This window comes from Crinia signifera, chromosome 3 (assembly GCF_055691185.1).
Source record: "Crinia signifera chromosome 3, ASM5569118v1, whole genome shotgun sequence".
NCBI lineage: Eukaryota > Metazoa > Chordata > Amphibia > Anura > Myobatrachidae > Crinia > Crinia signifera.
In genome coordinates, this window is record NC_139219.1 from 258,725,743 (window position 1) to 258,748,249 (window position 22,507).

General features: G+C 42.8%; 1 protein-coding gene across 1 annotated transcript; it reads right to left on the reverse strand.

The window, feature by feature from the left end:
- Nucleotides 1-3,657: 3,657 nt before the first annotated feature.
- On the reverse strand, nucleotides 3,658-22,021 carry LOC146064441 (arylacetamide deacetylase-like). Its single transcript, XM_083177935.1, has 5 exons — nucleotides 21,711-22,021; nucleotides 13,187-13,409; nucleotides 11,654-11,723; nucleotides 8,068-8,239; nucleotides 3,658-6,267 (listed from the first exon to the last, which is right to left on the reverse strand). Exons 1-5 carry the CDS (start codon nucleotides 21,849-21,851, stop codon nucleotides 5,659-5,661), a joined length of 1,215 nt encoding a protein of 404 aa, XP_083034061.1. The 5' UTR covers nucleotides 21,852-22,021; the 3' UTR covers nucleotides 3,658-5,658.
- Between the last annotated feature and the right edge of the window lie 486 nt (nucleotides 22,022-22,507).

Here is a 22,507-nt window from a genome sequence, read left to right on the forward strand (position 1 = left end):
CAAATCAGGGGCAGGATTGCTCAATGTGAGTGTTTACACAATGAATGGACATTTTGACATGATTGCTTACATGAACTTTTTAAAGTCAATAAGGTAAACTGGCTGATCATGAGTTTAACATGCCATACACTATATGTGTGCTACTTCCTCTTTGACATGTAGTCATGTGGATATAATATGTAATTCTATAGGATTATTGATTGTGATGCATACGGGAACTGAAGCGCGCTGTCCATCCGCATCGTCTGCTCTCAGCACTTCAGTTCTTGGACACTATAGACGCCACACCCACAGCACCCTTCAGTTCCCGGACGCCGGCACTTCACTCTGCCCAGGTACAGGGTACCACCTCGCCTCCCCCTGCCTGTATCTGTCCCAGCCAAATTGTCCCAGCGGGGGGCGCATCATTTATTGTTAGTATACACCGCTGATCATGTGATCTGCTTTTTTGCATAGTTTTGATTATTACAGTAAGTGGTTTTAGTTAGTATTTAGAATGAAGTGTGGCTTTATGAACATTTCGTATTGGCGCAATAGTTAAATGTAAATAATTACAAAATAATATTTTCAAAATATATACATTTTAATAACTTTTTCTATTTTTATTAATCTATCATGCTGATTGCAGCGCTGTACATTTCTGGCGTGTTTTGTTACATTTACATTTTGCTGCCTTCTTACAGCAGCTTGTGCTCAACATAATTATATTTACTGATTGGTTAGATCCCTTTCAGCACCATGGGAAGATTTTTGAGGTTTAATGGCATAAATTTACTCACATCTATTGTGATTCATTTGAAAACGGCCATTGTTTAATCATGCTGTTTGAATTAAAAACTATAAGTCAGCTGGAAATTGAAAATAATACAGCTGTTTGTGTTTCCAAGCAACATCCAAAGTATAGTGGTTTGGCAAAGCACATTATTAACAGTTTAGTCATCCTCAGCCATGATCTTAATGGTATTATTAATACTTTTTAGCATATTAATTGCAAAAATGTTTAGTATTTTCAGTCAGCTAACTTCTAAAACAAGTCTCTATGGCACGTACAACATGTTAACTGAATCCTTGCCAAAATAGGACCTTGGAGTTATTAGACCTTTCAGTAACTGTTGCCGTCACTTGATCAGCAAAGTCATGAGTTTAGAGATTAAACTTTAATCTTACACACCAATGAACATTTTTTAAAATCTCAGATAATTATGTCATTTTGATTAGGTTATTTGGCTTTATAGCATGCTTTAAGTCTCAAAATAAGTGTAATTCTAAGGTTTGTTTTTAAATTAACTGAAATATGTTGTTTTGATTTTCTGATATTATTACGGTGTTCATTTTCTTATGAAGCCTAGCTAATATGAATGGTAAAACAAAGAGATCATTTAATAAAAATGTGCAATAACGTAATTAAAATGAACAGCTACGGTTGGGTATATACACTATATATATTTGGACACTAACACATTTATCATAGTCTTGGTGCAAACGCAATGGATCTGAATTTAAATAATGGAGATATAACTGAAGTACATAACTTCAGTTTAAATTCAAGCTGAATAAAATTATTTTATAAAAACGTTTAGGAATTGCAACTATTTTTATACACAGTGGTCTTAATTCAGCATATAGGCGAGTATACACATGTGTAGGGCCACAGTGCAGACACCGTTGTCGACTATCACAGTCGCTGAGGCATTCACACACAATGGGGGAGGGGCACGAGTACCAGTAGATTCTCTAGTGGTCATAGGGCGGGATGTATTAACATACATCGCCGCCCTTCGCACTGCAGCCGCCGCGATGCTGCCGCATATGTACTAACATATGCGGCCAGCATCGGGTTGCGGTGACGGAGACCCCCGCGATACCTGTGATGTGGGCTGTGGGGGTCTCCGTCAGCTCCCGGCGGCTGGCAGCGTCCCCCTGCGTCTCCTCCTCCCCCCTGAAGCCGGATGTCCTCCCGGCTGTCACACCAGGGGGAGGAGGAGATTTTGGAGGACGGGAGGGGGGGGGGGGGGCGCGGACGTCGTACGGCGGGAGGCGAAAGAAGCCCATAGGCTTCTATAGGGTATCACCACCCAGGGGGTGGCGATACCAAGCCTTGCGAAAACGGGCGGACGGGGATTGATACATAGGAAAATGCCGTAAAACGGGGGTTTTACGGCATTTTCCCTTTAGTAAATCTCGCCCATAGAGTCTACTGCACATGCGGAGAACTTCAGAAATATGACGTGAGAGCTACTTTCCTGGTAATTTCCCCCCTACTGCACATGGGCAAAAACTCTGGGAATATTGCTAACTGTCCCATATTTCCAATGATTTTACAGGACTTTCATAGGGAATGCTGGAAACCGGAGAAATGAGTACTGATGAAACAAGGACTTAAGGCTTCTATGTGTGCGACACACACAGCACCCATTATATATAAAACCACTGCTATATAGCATATCTATATAAACAAATATGATTTCAAGTAATCAATAACAACGTACAGTAGTTGATCATTTATTGGCAGCTTTGTCAGAAAATCTGACTGAAAAACAGTTAATTCACACGCATATCTTTTATCAAATGGGGAAAAAAACAAGTGATCAAAAATCTTTGAGATCACATTGTCATAGCTTAGCATCAGAATCAAGCATTAAGGGTGAAATGTAATAGGATGATAGATTCAGAAAGTTAGAGATTTGGTAAGAAATCTCCAGTTTTTTTAAGCGGTAATCATTCACACTGCAAAACTACTGTAGTTTGATTTTGCAGTGTAAATGATTGCCGCTTTAAAAAAAACCTGGAGATTTCTTACCAATTCTCTCACTTCCTGAATCTCTCATCCTATTAAATTTCACACAATGTGTACAATAGAGGTAGCCATTTTGTGGACCAAAATTCAGCATACACTAAAGCAGGGGACATGAAGGACTATTAAGAAAAATTTTCATTGGTAACTAGAAACTGGTAGTGTTGTTCATAGTGGTCTAAATTTCCTTGTGAACATAATGTTGATGTTCACACAACTGAGCAAATATTGGAATATTATGTATGCACTGTGACCTCACTGTGCAATGTATCAAGACACCTTAGCGAAGCCAATCTCAGTGAGGATGTGTTTGCTAAGTGATTAACAGGAAAGTTTGGGGAAGGTAATGGGTGATGACTGCAAAAAAACTAGGGGTGAAATGTAATAGGATAAGAGAATCAGAAAGTGAGAGATTTGGGGATTAAATCTCCAGGTTTTTTTAAAGCTGCAATCATTGACTTTTTAAAATCAAATTGGTTTTGCAGTGTAAATGATTGCCGCTTTAAAAAAACTGGAGATTGCTCACCAAATCTCTCTTTCTGAATCTCTCATCCTATTACATTTGACCCAAGGTGTCCATTTTTATGGCATTTATCTGTTTGCATCTGTGACCCTATACAATTCAGAGCAGCTGCTGTACTTGTAATGCTTAGAAAGTCCATTGCCTGAAAAATCAAAGCTGTTGCATACATATCAGAATCAGGCTCAACAACCACATTCATTTCCTTAATACGCTGAAAACATGGATGTAAACTGGTGATTTGGTGCCACACTCAGTGCCACCTTTTTAATAGTTATTCGCTTAATAGTTTTTGTAAATGTACCTCATTATTGTTTAAACTGATAGGTCACACTCCTTAAAATTAATTGAAAAATGATTTTATTTGTTGTAAAAACACATTTATTTCTTTATCAAACATATATAAAAGAAAAACAAAGAAAAAACCCCAAGAAACAGTTGTAGTCATTGAGTGACAATAGCTTCTGACACTGAAATACTCTAATGTTTACTCAATAATGAAAATGCTTGCAATGACATAGATATTAAATGACAGAGATATTTCTCCAAGCATTGGTAACCATATCAACGAAAACCTAGAAAAGTATTAATGTTACATTTCCCATGCCCATAAATCCATAAAACCGTTTGCGGATTAGGGATTGGACTCCTGTAGGGTGAACTCACTGCCTTGGGTGCCAATGATTAGTGAGTGTCTAAACTCTAAAGCATTCAATTAATGACACTCATCCAGTGGTTTGAATCCCTCTTAGAACCTCACATTATAAAACTGGCTGCTGATATAAAGCAGCAGAGAGCAGCATCTTACAAGTTGCCGAGTGTTTCTCCTTCATAACAGTGTTTCACTGGGAGTGTAATGCTTGGCTATGGTGCCACTGCTAAGAACCACACTTATTGTCTCAGTAAAAGAGGGTGCTGCCTCCACCTTCCATCTGCTTGCCTCCACCTTCTGCCTCCCATTACATAAGTGGTCATGCTATATAGAGCAGTTTCAGGGCTGTTTTCAGCCCTCTCCACATTATGTAGATGCTATATGCCTTTGTGTGCAGTCGGGATGCGGTCAAAATCCCGGCGGACGGAATCCTGATGGTCGAAATACCGACGCCGGAATCCCGTCCGCCGCAATACCGGCACTTTGTCCCTCTATGGGTGTCCACAACACCTATAGAGGGAGAATAAAATAGTGTGCCGAGCGTGGCGAGCGCAGCGAGCTTGCAAGGGGAGGGGGGGGCATCCACGGCCCCTCCTTGACAGCATTGCGGCGGTCGGGATTGCGGTGGCCGGGATTCCGGCATCGGTATTTCGATCACCGGGATTTCATACTGATCCCGTCAGTGGCGTAGCTAAGTTTTGGGCGCCCCCCCCGCCGTTAGGGGGGGGCGCCCATACCCACCCCCCCGCCGCCGCCGCCCCGTCAAGCACCCCCCCGGCCGCCCCGCCGCCTATGCTAACCCCCTCCCTCGCAGTCTTACCTATCGCGCTGCGCTGGTACCGGCGGCTCCGTTCTTCTGCTGAGGACTACCACAAAATGGCCGCCCCCATACAGCAGACAGTTTCAGAGTACAGTGTGCTATATGGGGGCGGCCATTTTGTGGTGGTCCTCATCAGAAGAATGGAGCCGCCGGGACCAGCGAGATACTTAAGTCTGCGGGGGATTGGGGGGGTAACTATAGCACCGCAGCCCCCGGCGCCCCCACATGCACAGCGCCCCCCCCCCGCAGTGGCGGGGGCTGCGGTGCTATAGTTACGCCTCTGGATCCCGTGCAATCACCATGCAATTTTCTGACCAGCCCAATGAGCAGAAGTATCTTATTGTATAGGCACACTAGCTAGCTGATTCTAAGGGTTTTTAAGCATGGCCTGGTGTTGGTCACAAAATCAATGCGGTGACCTACCTTCCAGTCTGCAGCCAAACAGTGAATTGCTATCAGCATGCTGATTGGTGGATGGTTGGAGCTATCCATCAATTAGATTGCTGACAGCCATTCACTGTATGGAAGTGTTTAGAAAGATGGTGCTGGACCTTAGGAAGGGCATGTTATGATTTTTTTTTATAAATTGGCTCCTGTTAATGTGCGTGTAGGGCCCCAGTGCATTGCACCCAGTAAAAATATGACTTACAATTTGTGCCCTTATTGCTCACAGGTGTTCATGTGCAAGTTCAGAAGAAGTACGGTCTTAGAGATGCAAATGGTCTGTAGCCATGATTAGCAGATTATGCAAATACAATAATTCAACATGCGGAAACAGATATGTGGTTGATATAGTCGCGGCTCTGAAAGATAGCAGATACATAAAGGGATAAAGTTTATTAACTTTACAGTCAAGTTTGAACATACCACAATCACAGATTTGTATCAAGCCAGGTTAAGTAATTGTTAACCATACGGTGTGCTAAAGCTAAGTCAAAAGGCCAAGTGTTTAGTAGAAGAATACCGTGGAAAGCACTGTCATAGTGCGCATGCAGTACATGTACACCGGCTTTACGGAGTTTTGACACATACATAAAGCCATCATCTCTTAAGACATCGTACATGCATGTAATGACATAGGTCAGCGGCAGGCCTTTAAACTTTTCATCCTCTAAAAGCAAAGGAGATGCCCTTGAATCCAAAAGTCCTGGGTATTTTTTGACAAACATGGAATTTTGGCTTTTAGGCATATGGTAAACATGATTCTTTTTTAGGTTTTCAGGCAATAATGTACTCCAGTTTACTTGCTTCAGCAACGGAGCTTCTTGGGATGATATGTGACTGTTAGACATCATGGCTTCAAATAATGTCCGATCTGTGGCGAAGTATTCACTCCAAAAACGCACCATCAGTGTCCTAGAGAGAATGGGCATTTTGCCATTTTCTCGGTACGACGGAGTATTTAGATCAAGGCTCTGAAGGACTGGATAGATTAACACTTGAATCTTAAGTTTCAATTTGACTTCGGGGTCATTCAGCAGCTGTAACAATAAAATCTGTGTTTTAATAAACAATTGGAATCAGTGTCTGTGTACCAGCCAGCAAGTATTCCATAACACGTGGACAGAACATGTTTATTTTTGTTGAGGACATGACGATACTTCTGAGAGCTTTCTGTTTTATTGGAATGTTAGTAATCTCCAAAACAATCATTCTATGGATTTGATGCTGGTGGCTCAGAAAAAAAAACCCACACATTGCATTTGTGATTTTTTAAACAAGCCCAACAATTAACAGGACATTTCCTATATTAATTTAATGCATAATAAAGTATTTTATTTTATTTTTAGTTATAATAATTATTCTTTATTGCTCTTGGCAGTAAGGTTCAGCAACTTTGCAGATAATTTCTTTAAGGCATTCTCAGCCATGGGTTTGTCCCAATTGCTTGGAAACAAGATTGGTGCACGACGCTCCCCTCCCAAAACACACCACCTTATATAAGTATGTTTGCATGTGTGTATGTATGTTATGTATATTGTGTTTAAAACGTGTGCTGTCTATGGTCATGCTAGAAGGGGGAGTTAGCCACAGAAGCGATATTAATGAATTAACTGATTCAAACTTGCAGGGGAGAAGAGGTGCCCTATTGGGACCAGGAGCCCGGCGGCAGATGACTCCATTGCCTCCTAGAGGCAGTGGGGTTACTGTATGATGTGATACGTTTGTATGTTCTACACATAGGCGGCAAAACCGTGGGTGCTCCAGGGCTCGAGCACCCACAGAAAGTGAGGAGCACCCATGGGCCACGGCAGCGGGTTCCCAGCAGCGGATATGCTGTCAGCAGTGGGGGTCCCTGCGGCGGATGGGAACTAGTAGCCGTACCGCTGGTAGTTCCCAATTTCCGCAGGGACCCTGCCGCTGACGGCGTATCCGCTGCCAGGAACCACGGCGGCGAGCAGCGGGTGAGTCCCGGGGGGGGGGGGGGAACCTCACCCGCAGCTCGCCGTCGTGGATCCTGGCAGCTCTAGCCACGCTTCGGGCTTGTTCCTCTTGTGCCTCTGATATATTCATTATATTCATGTCATGATTAACACATCATGTCATGATGTGTTAATCATGACATGAATATAATGAATATATCAGAGTGGTGCTAAATAAAATTCGGGAAGGAAAAGAACATTTGAAGATGCAGTTAAACTTTTCATTCATCTGACTTCTTCTTAATAAGGGCGGGATGTATTAAAATACATCGCCGCCCTTCGCCCCCCCCCCCATATGTACTAACATATGCGCCTGGCATCGCGGTGCGGTAATGGAGCCCCCCCCCCACGATACCTGTACTCTGGTCTGCGGGGGGTCTCCGTCACCTCCCAGCCGGCTTCTGATGCCTACACGCCGGGGACAGCTAAGCAGGCTGTCCCCGACGCCTCTTCCTCCCCCCTGCAGCCGGAAGGACGTCCGGCTGCATTGATAGGGGGAGGAGGGGCTTACCTTCCGGGGTCCTGGAGGACCTGCAAGAAGGTAAGCCCAAGGGATGGGGAGAGGGGGGGGTCGGTGAGGTGGCTGGGTTGCGGCGAAGCGGCGAAAAGAAGCCCATAGGCTTCGCCACCCAAAGGTGGCGATACCCTGCCCTGCGATAACGGTGCGGCCGGGTAATAGCACATAGGAAAATGCGGTAAAACGGGGGTTTTACCGCATTTTCCCTTTAGTACATCTCGCCCTAACTCTCTATACAGTCCACAAACAGCAATAAACGAGTAAGGGAAGTAGGGGGATTTGAAATGCAACAAATTAATGTGAATCATTTTTAAAAATGAATTACTTTATGAAAGTTATACCTTTTGTGATACAACAGCAGCTAGGTTCCCCCCGGCACTGTCCCCTGATACAGCTATTCGGCTTCCATCCACTGAGTATTTTTCAAGAATGTTGTCTTGCAAAAAATATTTAACTACAGCGTACACATCATCAAACTGGGTTGGGAAATGGACATTAGGAGCTAACCGGTAACTGGGAAAGAAAAAAAAAAAACGATCTATTATTAGCATATGAAAAATGCAATTTATAATCTTAAAAAAAAAGAAAAAATAGAAATGATCACATTAATTACATAAACTGTACATATGTTAAACATTTTCTTATATACCGTGGCTTATAGAGCATTAACCGATATGAGGGCCAATAAAGCCATACAGCCAATGACCACTAGAGGCCACTCGATGGACCAAATTACTCTTTGTGTGATAAAAGGTGTCATAACAGGAAGTGAAAGCAATATTTGCAGGGATACTGCTCTGTTTTAAACCTGCTGGATATGGAGAGCGGGAGCTGTGAAGACAGAGCTTGGAGGTAGCTCCTATAGGTCTGGGGTGGAAAGTTTGTGGGATAAAAACTGTCACAGCTCAAAGTAAAAGTACATTGCAGAAGCCGTCATTTTGATGGGATGTAAACTAGTTATGTGTATTGAAACCCAATGTTCTGTAAAATAATAAAATAATACAGGAAAACAACATAGACTGAAATGAATGCATATAATTATAAAATTATTATAGCACAGTATGCTCATTGTATAAGAAGCACATTTGTTTTTGGCTGTTTGACCGTTTTTAAACTTTATTCAGTTTATTGCATACCATCAGCGTGAAGTTTGACCTGCCATTGATTTGTAGATGCAAAGTCTTATTTCTTTTCTGTTTAAGCTTGATTTATTTTTGTTGTAATTACTTTAGGCCCTTATTTTGCACATGATAAAGCAAAAAAAAAAAAAGAGTGATTTTGTTTCTAGGGAAATAAAAAACCCATTGCTATGCAAGTGGAGCAAATACATTGACATTATTTCTGTGCAGGGTAAATAATGGCTGCTTTTCCATTCCATAAAAGGTTCAAATCTGCAATTTCGATTTCACCAAAACCTAACTCTCTCTCACATGTTACATCTGCCCCACCTGCAGGGCAGCATGGTTTTGCCCATTTGTGTGCTTATTTGCTTTACTAGTAACAAAGCTGAATCAATCCCTGTGTGTGGAATTTGTCAACTGAAATAATACTGCAGACCTTTGTTTTTTTTTAAATATATACAATTAACTCACTTTATTTATATGGGATACGGTCATTGGGTCTACAACAACTAGGTCGACAAGCATTAGGTCAACAGGCAGCAAGGTCAACATGGGTTTAGGTCAACATGGGTCAAGGTAGACATGGGTCTAGGTCAACAGGCCATTAGGTTGACACAAGCATTAGGTCGACCTGGGCAAGGTCGACAGTCAAAAGGTCGACATGGGGTTTTTCACTGATTCGTGATTTTCACATGATTAGGGCTGACTAGGGCCCATAATGTATGGGGGCCTTTAATGGACAAGATCTTGCTTCCTACTTGAAGGACAAGATTGAAGATACCTACCTAAACCCTTTGGCACATTCTCTTCTTTTGATCCCACAAATGAAGATGGCATATCCAAACTTGTCTCTTTCTCCTACTCTACTGCCTCTACTCTTGATCCTATACCCTCACAAATAAATAATGCTCTGTCTCCTGTGCTCATCCCAACCTTAACTAAAATATGTGATTTCTCTCTCTCTCTTGGTAAGATGCACTAATCTTTAAAAGTGATAATATGGAGATAAACAGCCAGCCAATCAGCTACTACCTACCATGTCACACTGTGTTGGTTGTTTTTTTTTATCACTCTCCATTTTATCACTTTTGAAGCTTAGTGCATCTGGCCCATTCCCCACTAGTATTTTTCCTGATCCAAACTGTCTCACTATCTTCCTTTCCAACTCAGATGCATGCCCCCCTCCAAGCTACTTGAGAGACTTGCCACTCGCCTCTCACACTTTCTTAACTCGCACAATTTATTGGACCCACTTCAGTCAGACTTTTGTACCCAACACTCCACAGATACTGCACTTGCTAAAGTAGTGAATGATCTGGTCATTGCTAAGTCTAACAGCCATTACTCACTTCTATTTCTTCTTGATCTATCTGCTGCTTTTGACACTGTGGTCATTCCCTTCTCATACAAACACTAAAATCCCTAGATCTTCAGGACACTGCTCTTTCTTGGTTTTTCAACCTATCTATCTAACCGCTCTTTCGGTGTCCACTTCTCAGATTCCACTTCTTCTTCTCTATCTCTATCAGTTGGTGTACCACAAGGCTCAGTCTTGGGTTCTCTGCTTTTTTCAGTCTATAACACATCTCTTGGCAAACTAATCAGCTCTTTTGGATTTCAAAATCATCCTTACGCAGATGATACTCAACACTATCTATCCGCCCCAGACCTATTATCATCTCTAATAGGTTGTGTCACTGAATGCCTTTCTGTTGTTTCTCATGGATGTCATCTTGCCACCTCAAACTAAATATTTCAAAAGCAGAATTAATTATATTTCCACCAGCCAAAAGTAGTTACCAACCTGATATCTCTATCACTGTTGAGAACTCCACAATCAATCCTACCCTTTAAGCTCACTGCATTGACTCTGAAGTGTCCTTTTCCCCCACATTCAGTATATCTCAAAATCATGTTACATACATCTAAAAAACATATCCAAAATACACCCATACCTTACACAAGACAGCGCTAAAACTTGAATCCATGCTCTCATTGGGGGGTATTCTGATTCAATTGGTCTCCCACCCATTCGCACAAGGGAACCGATTGTTTACAATTGCAGCTGCACAGTGCAAATCCAGAACACTGGCAGCATCTGGTTAATCGGTCAGCTAATGGACATGATTCTCAGTAGGACACTAATGTGATATTAATCCAAATGATGCATGAGTTTCTATTTACTCTGTACAGAGTCCTGGAAAAAACATACAGGTAATAGAAGTACTGTATAAGGGGCATTTATGGATGCTGACTGGGTATGTAAAAGGGAGGGTAGCTAAAAGGATGCATGGTATTATGGGAGTGTCACAGGTGTGCAGAAAGACAGATACCAATATATCTGCAACATAATATCACCCCCTTTTTGGTTTTCACAGAATATGTACAATGGTAGTTCTGCTACAAAGGATAGATTCAGGTTGTGCAATTAATAAAGAAATATATGCATTGTTTAATAAATGCATATATTTCTTTATTAATTGCACAACCTGAATCTATCCTTTGTAGCACAACTACCCTTGTACATATTCAGTGTCACAGGCCTACCGCTTAAATTGATTGCATACAGAGAAATTCAACCACTCACATGCAGAGTAACAATGATGCTGGGAGTGGGCATCTCAGTCCTGGTACATTGGGATGCACAGATGTACACCAGGGAATGGCTTTGTAGCGGCATTAGCATAAAGTGGCAAGTGCACATACAGCAAAAGACACAAGGAAAGCCATTACTGTTTCCCGGTCAGGATCAGAGTCAATAAGTAATAATAACAATAATAAGTCTCTGGAACAGCAGAGCACCTACTTCACTGACACCACCACCGCATTGAGCTCCTTTGCAGTCTGTTTTGATAGTAGATCATATGGCTTCATGCCTGTAAAAGATTTGACCACGTATCAGATTATTACTTGGAACAGGAAGCCGCTGCAGCACTCCAATATATAGTATGTGAAACTAGGAGGCGTACGGGTAAACCATAGGGTCGACAGCGTCGAGGTTGACAACAAAAGGTCGACACTGACAAAAGATCACCATGCACAAGGTCAACACAAGTAAAAGGTCAAAAAGGAAAATATCGACAAATGAGCACATAGACCACCAATGAGGGTAGCGCGTACGCTGGCCATGCTTTGGGTCAGGTGCCTTGCTCCGCTACTGCTGCTCTCTGCACACTTTACCGTTCCCAAGCGGAGTCCATGTGAATGGTAAAGAATGAAAAATGAACAAAAAACAGAAAGAAATCATGAAAAACTCAAGTCAGCTTTTTAATGGGTCAACCATTGCCATGTTGACCATTTTTACTGGCAGGTCTGCATTTTTCTTAGCACTCTCACAAAACAGTCAGTTTCTACCCCCAGACACCTCATTTCTGTCCTTGCAGGACATCATCGCAGGATTACCTCACGCATGCATTCTCTGGGCGGGAAGCATGCGTAGTGTATCAATAATCCGTCACTGTGCGAATTTGCAGCCACGTGTTTTGGTCTGAATTGGGCCCTAAGTACCACCACCAGGTCATGATTTCAACATTTGTCTCTGTGGTAGAAGGTGGCATAATCAGCGAGCCAGCAACATAGATGAATTCATCTTTTCATGATTAAAGAAATCTTGCAAACATAGACATAAGCACACTGTGAGTGTTAGGGGTGCACAGGCACCCCCTAATGCTGTGCCCACCCTCATGAACACCTTCCTGCCGCTAGCAATACCAGCAATACTTTTTACCAAAGACTTTTACTTTTTAGAATTGTATTCCATTAAAAGAAGCGCCCATCAATCAATTCTGTGCGTTTTACATTGTTAATTGTACTAGACCAGTGGTTCTCAACCTTGGTACACGGGTGCACTAATTACTCACTGGCACATTTTAAAAGATCACAGATGGAGCTAATTATATCACCTGTGATTCTGTGAGGAGACCTGGAAAACGTGCACTGTTAGGGGTCCCTGAGGACCGAGGTTGAGAACCACTGTACTAGACCATTGTCATATCACTACATACCTGTTTTGACTTTATTTGCATGTACTGTTACACTGAGTAATTAGATTAAATCTGAAATAGGCAGGAGATTAGGGTGTGGCTGAGAGATGTTTTATATTGTAGTGAATGCCAAAAGATGATGGTAGAACTGCCTGATTGGTGGTGTTAGACACACCAAATGGGTGGTTAGACACACCCAATAGGTGAGGCTACACACACCCCTTTGCTGATGCTCCGCCTAATAAAATATGCTGTGCATGCCTATGCTTGCAAACATGACCTGTTGGCTGTGTTAAAGGATGTGAGTAGAGAACCCCAGTTGTACAGTATAAGTTATATTTTTTGTGGACACTTACCTGCACTTCCTACGCACCATCCACCACCATGCAGGTAGATAACGGCTCTCCTAGGTGTGTTTGATTGTCTCTTAGGCACATATAACCGCACTGGAATGTCACTAAATAATGTGTCTGTGATAAGGAGATTTTCATCTGATATGGGTTCTGTATGTTCCATGTAAGTTAAATACATCATGACGTCCATATAATTCTTTAGCCCAAGCATCTCAGCCAAAAATGCCTGTCATAAAGATACACAAATACAGTTAGATAAGAGGCTTAATCAGAATCAGAATCAGAATCAGAATCAACTTTATTGGCCATGTGTGCTTGCGCACACTAGGAATTTTTTGTGGATTACAGTGCAGCATCAAGCAGGGATGAAATGGGGTGGGGAGACATTACATACATTCCATTGAGACAATTATACACGTTACATTGAGAGCATATTGACATTACTTGCGGGGATTCACATGCCCGCCGAGCTGAACAGTGACTAGGCAGCCATCAGCGGCGCCACTGGTCATTGTAGCAGCCAGGTAGGTAACAATACAAGCAGGGACAGCACAGTTGTCGCACAGGGAACACATACCCGCCGAGCTGCACAGCGCCTAGGCAGCCATCAGCGGCGCCACTGGTCACCGCAGCAGCCGGGTAGGTAACAATAGAAGCAGAGACAGCACAGTTATCACAAGGGATCACATACCTGCCGAGCTGCACAGCGCCTAGGCAGCCATCAGCGGCGCCACTGGTCACTGCAGCAGCCGGGTAGGTAATAGTAGAAGAAGAGACAGTACAGTTATCACTCAGGGAACACATACCTGCCGAGCTGCACAGTGCCTAGGCAGCCATCAGCGGCGCCACTGGTCACCGCAGCAGCCGGCAGGTAATAATAGAAGCAGAGACAGTACAGTTGTAGCAGGGACAGTACAGTTATCACACATGAGACACGGGATACATATTTGCTGAGCACAGATCCTAGGCAGCCATTTGCGGCGCCATCTTAAAGGCCTCACCAGGCCATCCTCCTGAAGGGAGAGTCAGTGCAGGCAATGACAATGCAGTTACAGTATTGCTGACATTAGAAGCAAATGTAATGACAGTCTGAAGCTGAATGTTTCATTTAGCATTTGATGGCAAACAGCGGTGGCTCGTACCTTTGGCTGGAGGGGGGATGCTGCTGGCCATGGTGCAGGCACCCCCCCCCCCCCTGCTGCAGCCGCTGTCGCTCCGCCAGGTTCCCACCACACACAGTGTTCCTGGCACCTGTACTATGATGGCAGGCACCGATACTGGCCAGGTTCATTGGGCTGCTTCGGCAACAGCCCATAGAAGGGAAATCATGGCCCCGGCGTCTGTGTAATACAGATGACAGGCACCAGGACTGGCGTGTGTGCAGTACCAACTCAGGTAGTGCGCATGTGTAATAAAGATAAAGATTTTAGGGCCTGCTGCTAAGCAGCCCAAAGAGAGGCGTCCCGGAGGGAGGGAACACCTCCCAATAGGACTGCCTTGGTGACTGGCAGGTCGGACTTCCAATAGGAAGTCACTGCCAGTCACAGTGAAGTCAGTGCAGTCTCACAGACTGCATCTGGCTTCACTACAGTGGCGGATTTTACTTGGGGTGGGGGGGGGGGGAGCTGCAGCCCTGCAGCCCATAGGTAAAAACCGCCACTGATGGTAACCTACCTATAGAATAACAAGATTTACATGCATGCAAAACAAATGGTTAAAATACAGCATACTGTAGGTATATGTGGGTATGATCTGCATAATATGGACAGCACTGCTACAAGTGACTATGTGCTCGTGCTTTTTTACTGTCAATGAAATGTACATCTTTGTGTTATTTAGTATATGGCCTTCGTTGCCGATAACTTTGTTCCTATGATCAAAAAGGTAATAAAAATATACCTGATTTAAAAAAAACTTCCCTAATGTACAGTAAGTTTCAGGTCCATTCACTGCAGAAATCCACTCATTGGCAGCCACTGGAGTTCAGTTTAGGACAGGAGCCTAAGTCCATGCCAGCCAGGGATAAACAATGACTACACAACTCTGGTTGGTATGTGAGGTAAGAGGCTACTACTCACTAGCTTACAGTTTATAGGAAGTCGATATGATACTTACCTATTCTCCCAAAATCGTGTCGCCCTCCTGGCTTTCTTGAAGAGTGTGCAAGTCTCCCAGAGCCAGTCTGCTGCCCTCTACCAGCCACCCATTTACTGTGTGGCGAGATGCAGCTTGGCTGGTTACGAACATGAACGGGCCTTTTTTTAAAAGTCTGAAATTTACCACACTATTTTATTCTCCCACCACACCCTAGTGGATTGCAGACCATGAAATACCGCCTGTCGGCACATGTCGGCTCAAAAAAAAAAAAAAAAAGAAAAACCCCATGTCGACCTTTTGACTGTCGACCTTCCCCATGTCGAACTAATGACCCTGTCAACCTAACCCATGTCAACCATACCGCATGTCGACCTAGTGGTGTCAACCTAATGCTTGTCGACCTAATGCTTGTAGACCCAGTGACCGTGTCCCTTGAGTTTATTGTGGGACTTGACTCTATTTTGAGCAGCAGCTTTTTCTGAGAGACAGCTCATTCCACAGGCGCCTGAAATTATTCTTCATAGAATATTTTATTTTTCTCTCTCTACCTGACACCCTCTCTCCCCTCTCTCTCTCTCTCTCTCTCTCTCTCAGACACCATTTCTCCCTCTCTATTGCTCTCATCTCTCTATTACTCCTCTCTGCCTTGTAACAATCTCACTCTCGCTCTTTTGCTCCCATCTCTCTATCCCTGACACCCTATGTCTCTCTCTCTCTCTCTCTCTCTCTCTAGCTATCCTCTCTCACATCTGCTCCCCTCCACGGCACCCTTTCCTTATTAGAGAGAGAGCAGCCCTAGCCACAGGATGTATACAATATTATGTCTGTGAGAAGGCTGGCAATCAAAAGACTGCCCCGGCAACCCCTTTTCAGTGAATCCCAACAGCGCCCCCTCCCCAGCAGTCTAACCCTCCCCACTAGCTTAGGTGCTCTGAGAAACCCAAATACACAAACCTTTGCTTTACATCAATCAAGATTTTTTTACAGTCTCTCATACTGACATTTTTATTATTATAATAAAGAACTAGATTGGCTAATCTTAAAAATTGGCTATGTTAATATTCTGTGCTTCATAGGAACCACCCTGATTTGTACTTGCATTTTTGCCCATTGTACGTTGTTCCTATTATAACCATTTTAGATGTGTCATTTATTTGTTAGGAGAAGCTGAGTGCAACAGACCTTACTATATGGCAGGTAACACTCTATAGAATTCAGTTTGTTGTTTAGTTAAACTGAAAAGGTGAATTGGCTACAATACAAATTTTCAAAGCCAAGAACATTTTACTAATGCAAATAAATGACTGTTTACAATGGGTGGAACAAATGTTTACATTTATACCGCTTTCACACTGCCAAAACGTTTCAAAAACCGGTATTTTTAAACGGTATTTAAAATGGGTCTGAGTCTTCACATTGCAGTAGATTATCGTTTTAAATACCGTTTAAGTATCATTCACATCAGTCATCCCGTTTAATCCCCTGAACACGTTTCAAGGCAGTATGCAGGGGACAGCCTATCACAGGTCTGTAATCTGTTGTTTTGCGATCGCATGCAATGTAATTTTTCACAGAAATCATGGACATATGTTCAAATCATGTAAAATGCACCCCAAATGTAATTTTTCACACTGTATCACCCCACTATCAACGCCAACCCGAAGCGTGGCGAGCGCAGCGAGCCCGCGAGGGGCGTCGGTACGCGTCCTACGACCTTTTCATACCCCCACTATCCACGTCGGCGTGGAGTTGAGAATAGAAAGTGTGGCGAGCGCAGCGAGCCACCACGCCCGAAGCGTGGCGAGCGCAGCGACCCCCGCGAGGGGACGCGTATACCTTCACAGCTATCCGTGTCCCCTCGCGGGCTTCACAGGTATCCGCGTCCCCTCGCGGGGCACGCTGCGCTCGCCACGCTTCGGGTTCGGTGGCTCGCTGCACTCGCCACACTTTCTATTCTCAACTCCACGCCGACGTGATTTGAACACATGTCCATGATTTCTGTGAAAAATTACATCGCATGCGATCGCATTGCATGCGATCACATGCGATTGCATGCGATTTTTCCCTGTGCGATGGCCATCGTGGGAGCCGTGATAGTATACAAGTACCATGAATTCTGGTGCTTTCCCACTGCAGCCTTAACCGTTTTGGAGTGGGAAAAAAATGGCAATATACCGTTTAACAAGTGCGGTGTGAAAGGGGTATAAGATAGCCCCTCTAAAACCTCTACTTGTCCTGTGTCTGTAATGTTATATCAATACATTATACTATTACACTATTGCTGGCAAATAAGGCAAAGTAACTATTTGCAATTTATCATATAGATACATTCTATATACTCATCTGAGCTGCTTTCAGCTCGAAAGCCGCCCAGTGTGTAATGGGCAGCGATGAGCGGTGGGCGCTGATGCATGCACTGGCCTGGCTGCTCATCTGCTGGTATTACAAGCAGTTGAGCAGCAGAGTGGCAGCTTTCCATAGCTATTAAAAGTTGTCCACACCACCAATAAGATTCTATTATCTTCTAGAGAAGGTGCTAGCTAAATAAATAAGAAGTGGAATGTGATCGGTTGCTATGGGCAACTTCCCATCTTCAATAGAAGCCCCATCTTAGTAAATTTACCCCTTAGCAACAGTTCAGGTATTAAAACTATCCATGCTTGTGCAAAAATGGTAAATCAAAATTGCATGGGTCTCCTCTGGGTACTAAATATTTCTCCCACAATCCAAAAATATACTGGTAGGTTAATTGGCTTCTATCAAATAATGATCCATAGTGTGCATGTGGTAGGGTATAATATTATAGACCAGGGGTGGGGAACCTTTTTTGTGGCAAGGGCCATTTGTAATGGGGAGAAATCCTTGGGGGGCCATATATTAAAATGCCACTTACAAATATCGCTGCAGCAGCCGCCCCACTGCCGCGGTGGCTGCCGCTGAACAGGACTCCCAGTCTCCTGCTGCATCTGCATCTCGCGAGAACTACCGCCCTCTTGCGAGATTTCCCCATTACTTGACTCCCGGCCAAGCTGCAGGGTGGGTGGGCGGGCCACTAACACTGGCTACGTTTACGGCCCGCAGGCCAGAGGTTCCTCACCCCTGATATAGACTGGGGCAGGGAATGATGTGAATGGCCAAATATTATCTGTAAAGCGCTGCGGAATATGTGTGCGCTATATAAACGACTGGTAATAATGAAATATTTAAAAGCGTTTTACAAGTTGTGTACCTTTTATAAGTAGGTAAAAAAAGTTTTAGGGACGTTTTTCAGCTCTGTGCCCAGGCCTATTATCATGGCTACAGTATGTGTTGTACTGCTTTGTCTTCTTTTTGATTTCTCATTATGTATAAGAAATTGTTATATTCATTGCATTGGTGATATATAGTTGTTTCCTCTGGTTGATTAATAAGGGCATATTCACAGAGCACTGTGATAATTAGTGGGTTCCCGATGAAGTAATACAATGCATGCCTCACGCTTTCATTTGCCCCAAATCATACTGGAATGAGCCTGTCTAGCTTTCCTAGCACAGGGATACCAAATATGTGTATTTATAATTATTTCAATTAGGAAGTTATAGTTCTAGAAACACAGATTTGCTCTTTTGTTTTCCTTTGCCATTTTTATTTCAGATTATTTTTAACCGCACAAGACTTTCCGCAGTCATCTGAGACTATTGCAGTGATGGGCAACCCGGTACGCTTAGGGGATATGTCAGAGGATTAAAATAAGATTAACACATTTTTATAAATGTAATGCGGTATACACACGGGGTGATTGTAGATCGTTTAGAAATGAACCATGGATCACCCAGTATGTAGGCACCCCGGTGATGGTGATGTGAGTCCTATGCGTCGCCATCGTCAGACTAGATTATTACTGCATGCAGTATAAATGTAGTCATTTCCAGTGTTCTCCCACCCTCAGTGTCACTGCTGGGTGACTAGATTTCCTCCAGCCTTTAATAGGTATCTTAAAGCCTAAAACGCAATTAGGCAGAGGGGTTTGTACTTGTTCACATGGTGCACCTTTCATTTTTTTTTATTGCTATAATAAATAATGGGCCTAGCTCCAATTTGGAAGTAAAACAAAGTAACTATGTATCTGGAACAAACCATGTTGCAAATGTAGGGGAGTAAATACATTGATATTTTTCCTGTGCAAGATGATATTGGATACTTTTGCATGCAGCCTACAAAGGTTAGCTTTATTTTTAAACTGAAATGTAGATTTCAGTTTTGACATACCAAAAAGGCATCAATTTTATGAGCCACCAGTGTGTATGTGACATCTGATAGAGCTAGCTTATATTTGCCAACTTTCTAGATCTGTGTTCTGGCATAGGCTGTCTACAGAGTCAGGATGGCTGTCACATCATCATGCCTAAACCACCGCTGCATTACACACCATCAACTGATGCACAATGACATCAGTAAAGGCATCTGACATGTGCCGGCAGGCGGTATTTCACGCCCTACCATCCACTAGGACGTGGTGGGAGAATAAAATAGTGTGCCGAGCGTAGCGAAGCACCATGCACGAAAGCATGGCATGCAACTGTTCACTGTCCATGTGGACTGTGTCGACATTTGTGTATAAAACCCATGTTGAGTTTTTGACTGTCGACCTAGACCCATGTCGACCTTTCTGCATGTTGACCTAATGGTGTCAACCCAATGCTTGCAGACCTAACTGCTGTAGACCTAATTATCCATACCCATATCAACATCCTGCCTATTTCTCATACTGTCCTAGAAAACTTTACATTATTCTGTGTTTCTGGCTGCATCTGAAACATTCCTTTATAGCAGGCACTTTTAACTGTTCCATCTTCTAATAAAAGATATTTTTTGAAGGTTTCCCTTCTTCTTATTATGGGGTCCTTTTATACAGTTTTAGCTATTTAAAACTTATGTACTGTATGATAAATGGTACTCCAACCAATCAGTTCCTACTGTAACTCTCATGTTTAGTAAATGACAGTTGGGGGCTGATTAGCTGGAGCACCCTTTATCATAAGTAACCCATTTTAAATAGCTAAAACACATTTATACATGGTCCCTACATTTTTAACACAAGACAATGCTGGATTATATGACTGCGCAGAATTTGGTGTCCATAGCAAAAATAGAAGATAAAGTTTTACAAAGTCCAAAGCAGTTAAGATAAAGTGTTACAAAGTTCAATTCTTAAACTTAACAGATGAAGGCTTGTTTATTATGAACTGAACAAGTCACTGATTTCTTTGCTCTATAACAGACATGTGGGGGGAACATTAAAGAGTAACAATATACCTCATCGGAAACAGCATTATTTCAATGTGAAAGTTATAGAGGATCTAGAATTACATTCCATGACATTCACAAACCACTCCTAACTGCAAGACTTTACATAAAGCAGTAAAGGAAATACAGGAAAACACAAGAATGAAAGTATTGCAAGTAACTTAAAGTGAATGCCCATAGACTCCTAATTTTCTCTGTGATTTTTGAGAAATTAGCAAACATTGTGGTGGAGATTTACTAAAATGTGAGTTCTATTTCAGATGGGATGTTGCTATAGGCAACCAATCAGATACTTTCCTTTATCTTCTAGAAAGTGCTAAATAAATAAGTAGATTCCGATTGGTTGCCCATAGCAACCTAAATTCCAACCTTGGGTGGTTTATTTACATGTCAGATATATACATATTGGTAATCATGTGGAATGCAATATAAAGTGGGGTATTTATATAAAGTACTAGCCAATCAGCTTTATCTTACATGTTATCAGCTGTGTTTGACAGGAGCACGTTGGGTGGTACTTTATCTCTCACGGTTTTATCTCTCTCCAATCATTGATGAATAACCCCAAAAAGGGAGGTGGTGATTACAATGGCTGTTTTACAGAAACATATAATTGCTTCACCAATCAGAGTATTAGATCATTAACTTGAATTTTGGTTTTAAACATAAGAATATATGGGCATTAACTAGTTGCAGGTGGAAATCCTGTTAGTAAGGAGATGCCTGTTTCCCATGTAATGTAATGCAATGCCCAGTAAGTATGGTGTTAACACAGCAAGTCTTGGACTATTGCAACAATGTAAACAGATCTCAGCAAGAAGCATACGTAGGTAGCTAAGGTTACATTCTAGCATGCAAACTCAATGCAATAACCATATACACGACATGCATAATCTTTATACAGCTATAAAATGAGATTTATGTAATAGTCAGACCTCTTACCCCCTACCCCATTATACTCCTATCACAACGCTGCAGGATTGCCTAAATCCCGATTACAGGCTTATAATACCCTTGTGCAATTTGTTTTTAAGAGGTATTTAAAAGCTGTTCAGATGCTAAAAGGATTATGTCATTAGGAACCCCTTCCAGTGCGTTTGCGGGGACACTGTCACAGCCATTACTAACTGAGCACAGAACTTACCACATGCCCCAGACCCCTGAAGCTGGCATCCAGTAACATCACTTTCCATTGCTCCTCCACGTTGTCTGGCAGCGGGGTATAGATGTAATAGGCTGTCAGCGCAGAGAGCAGCACCAAGCCCAGCAGCAATCTGGAACCCATGTCTATCTACAGCACATGCCCGCAGTGATTCCACCTCTTCTCACTGTCTGTGTTACCAGCCAGCAGCAGCATACACCGATAGGGCAAACTAAATCTGCTGGACCTGAGCCTACTCGTCATCTGATCTCCAGTGCAGTCTATGGAGATGCTGTAACAGGCACACAGTGGGGCAATGAGCAGAACTCTATGAGGGCAACAGGGAGGACACCTCACATGGCTTACTGGTCGGACTGGTCGGTATTATACAGTTTGTGCACTCAGCAGATACACTGTAGTGTGCAGTCTAGCAGACCCAACAGTCCCAAACCTAGTTTAAAAAACCTATACATTTAAAGCATTATTATACTTATTTTCATTATTAGAATGATGATTATAATTTTATTTATCTATATTTTCCTAAAGCTTTTCATTTAATTTTGTGTAGAATATCCCAAGTGAAACCTGATTCCTAAACATTTTTTGCACTGCTTTTTGTTGCTGGTGATTATAAAAGTTTGCAAAAAAAAAAAAAAAACGAACTAACCCCCCTAATTGTTCTGCTTAACTCCATCATCTCACTTTCCTATGACTATATTTTGCCACACAGTCAGTGGCAAATCTATAATGCGTGCAACACAGGTAAGTATACTTACCCTCCCCCTGCCCTCCTTGAGTCC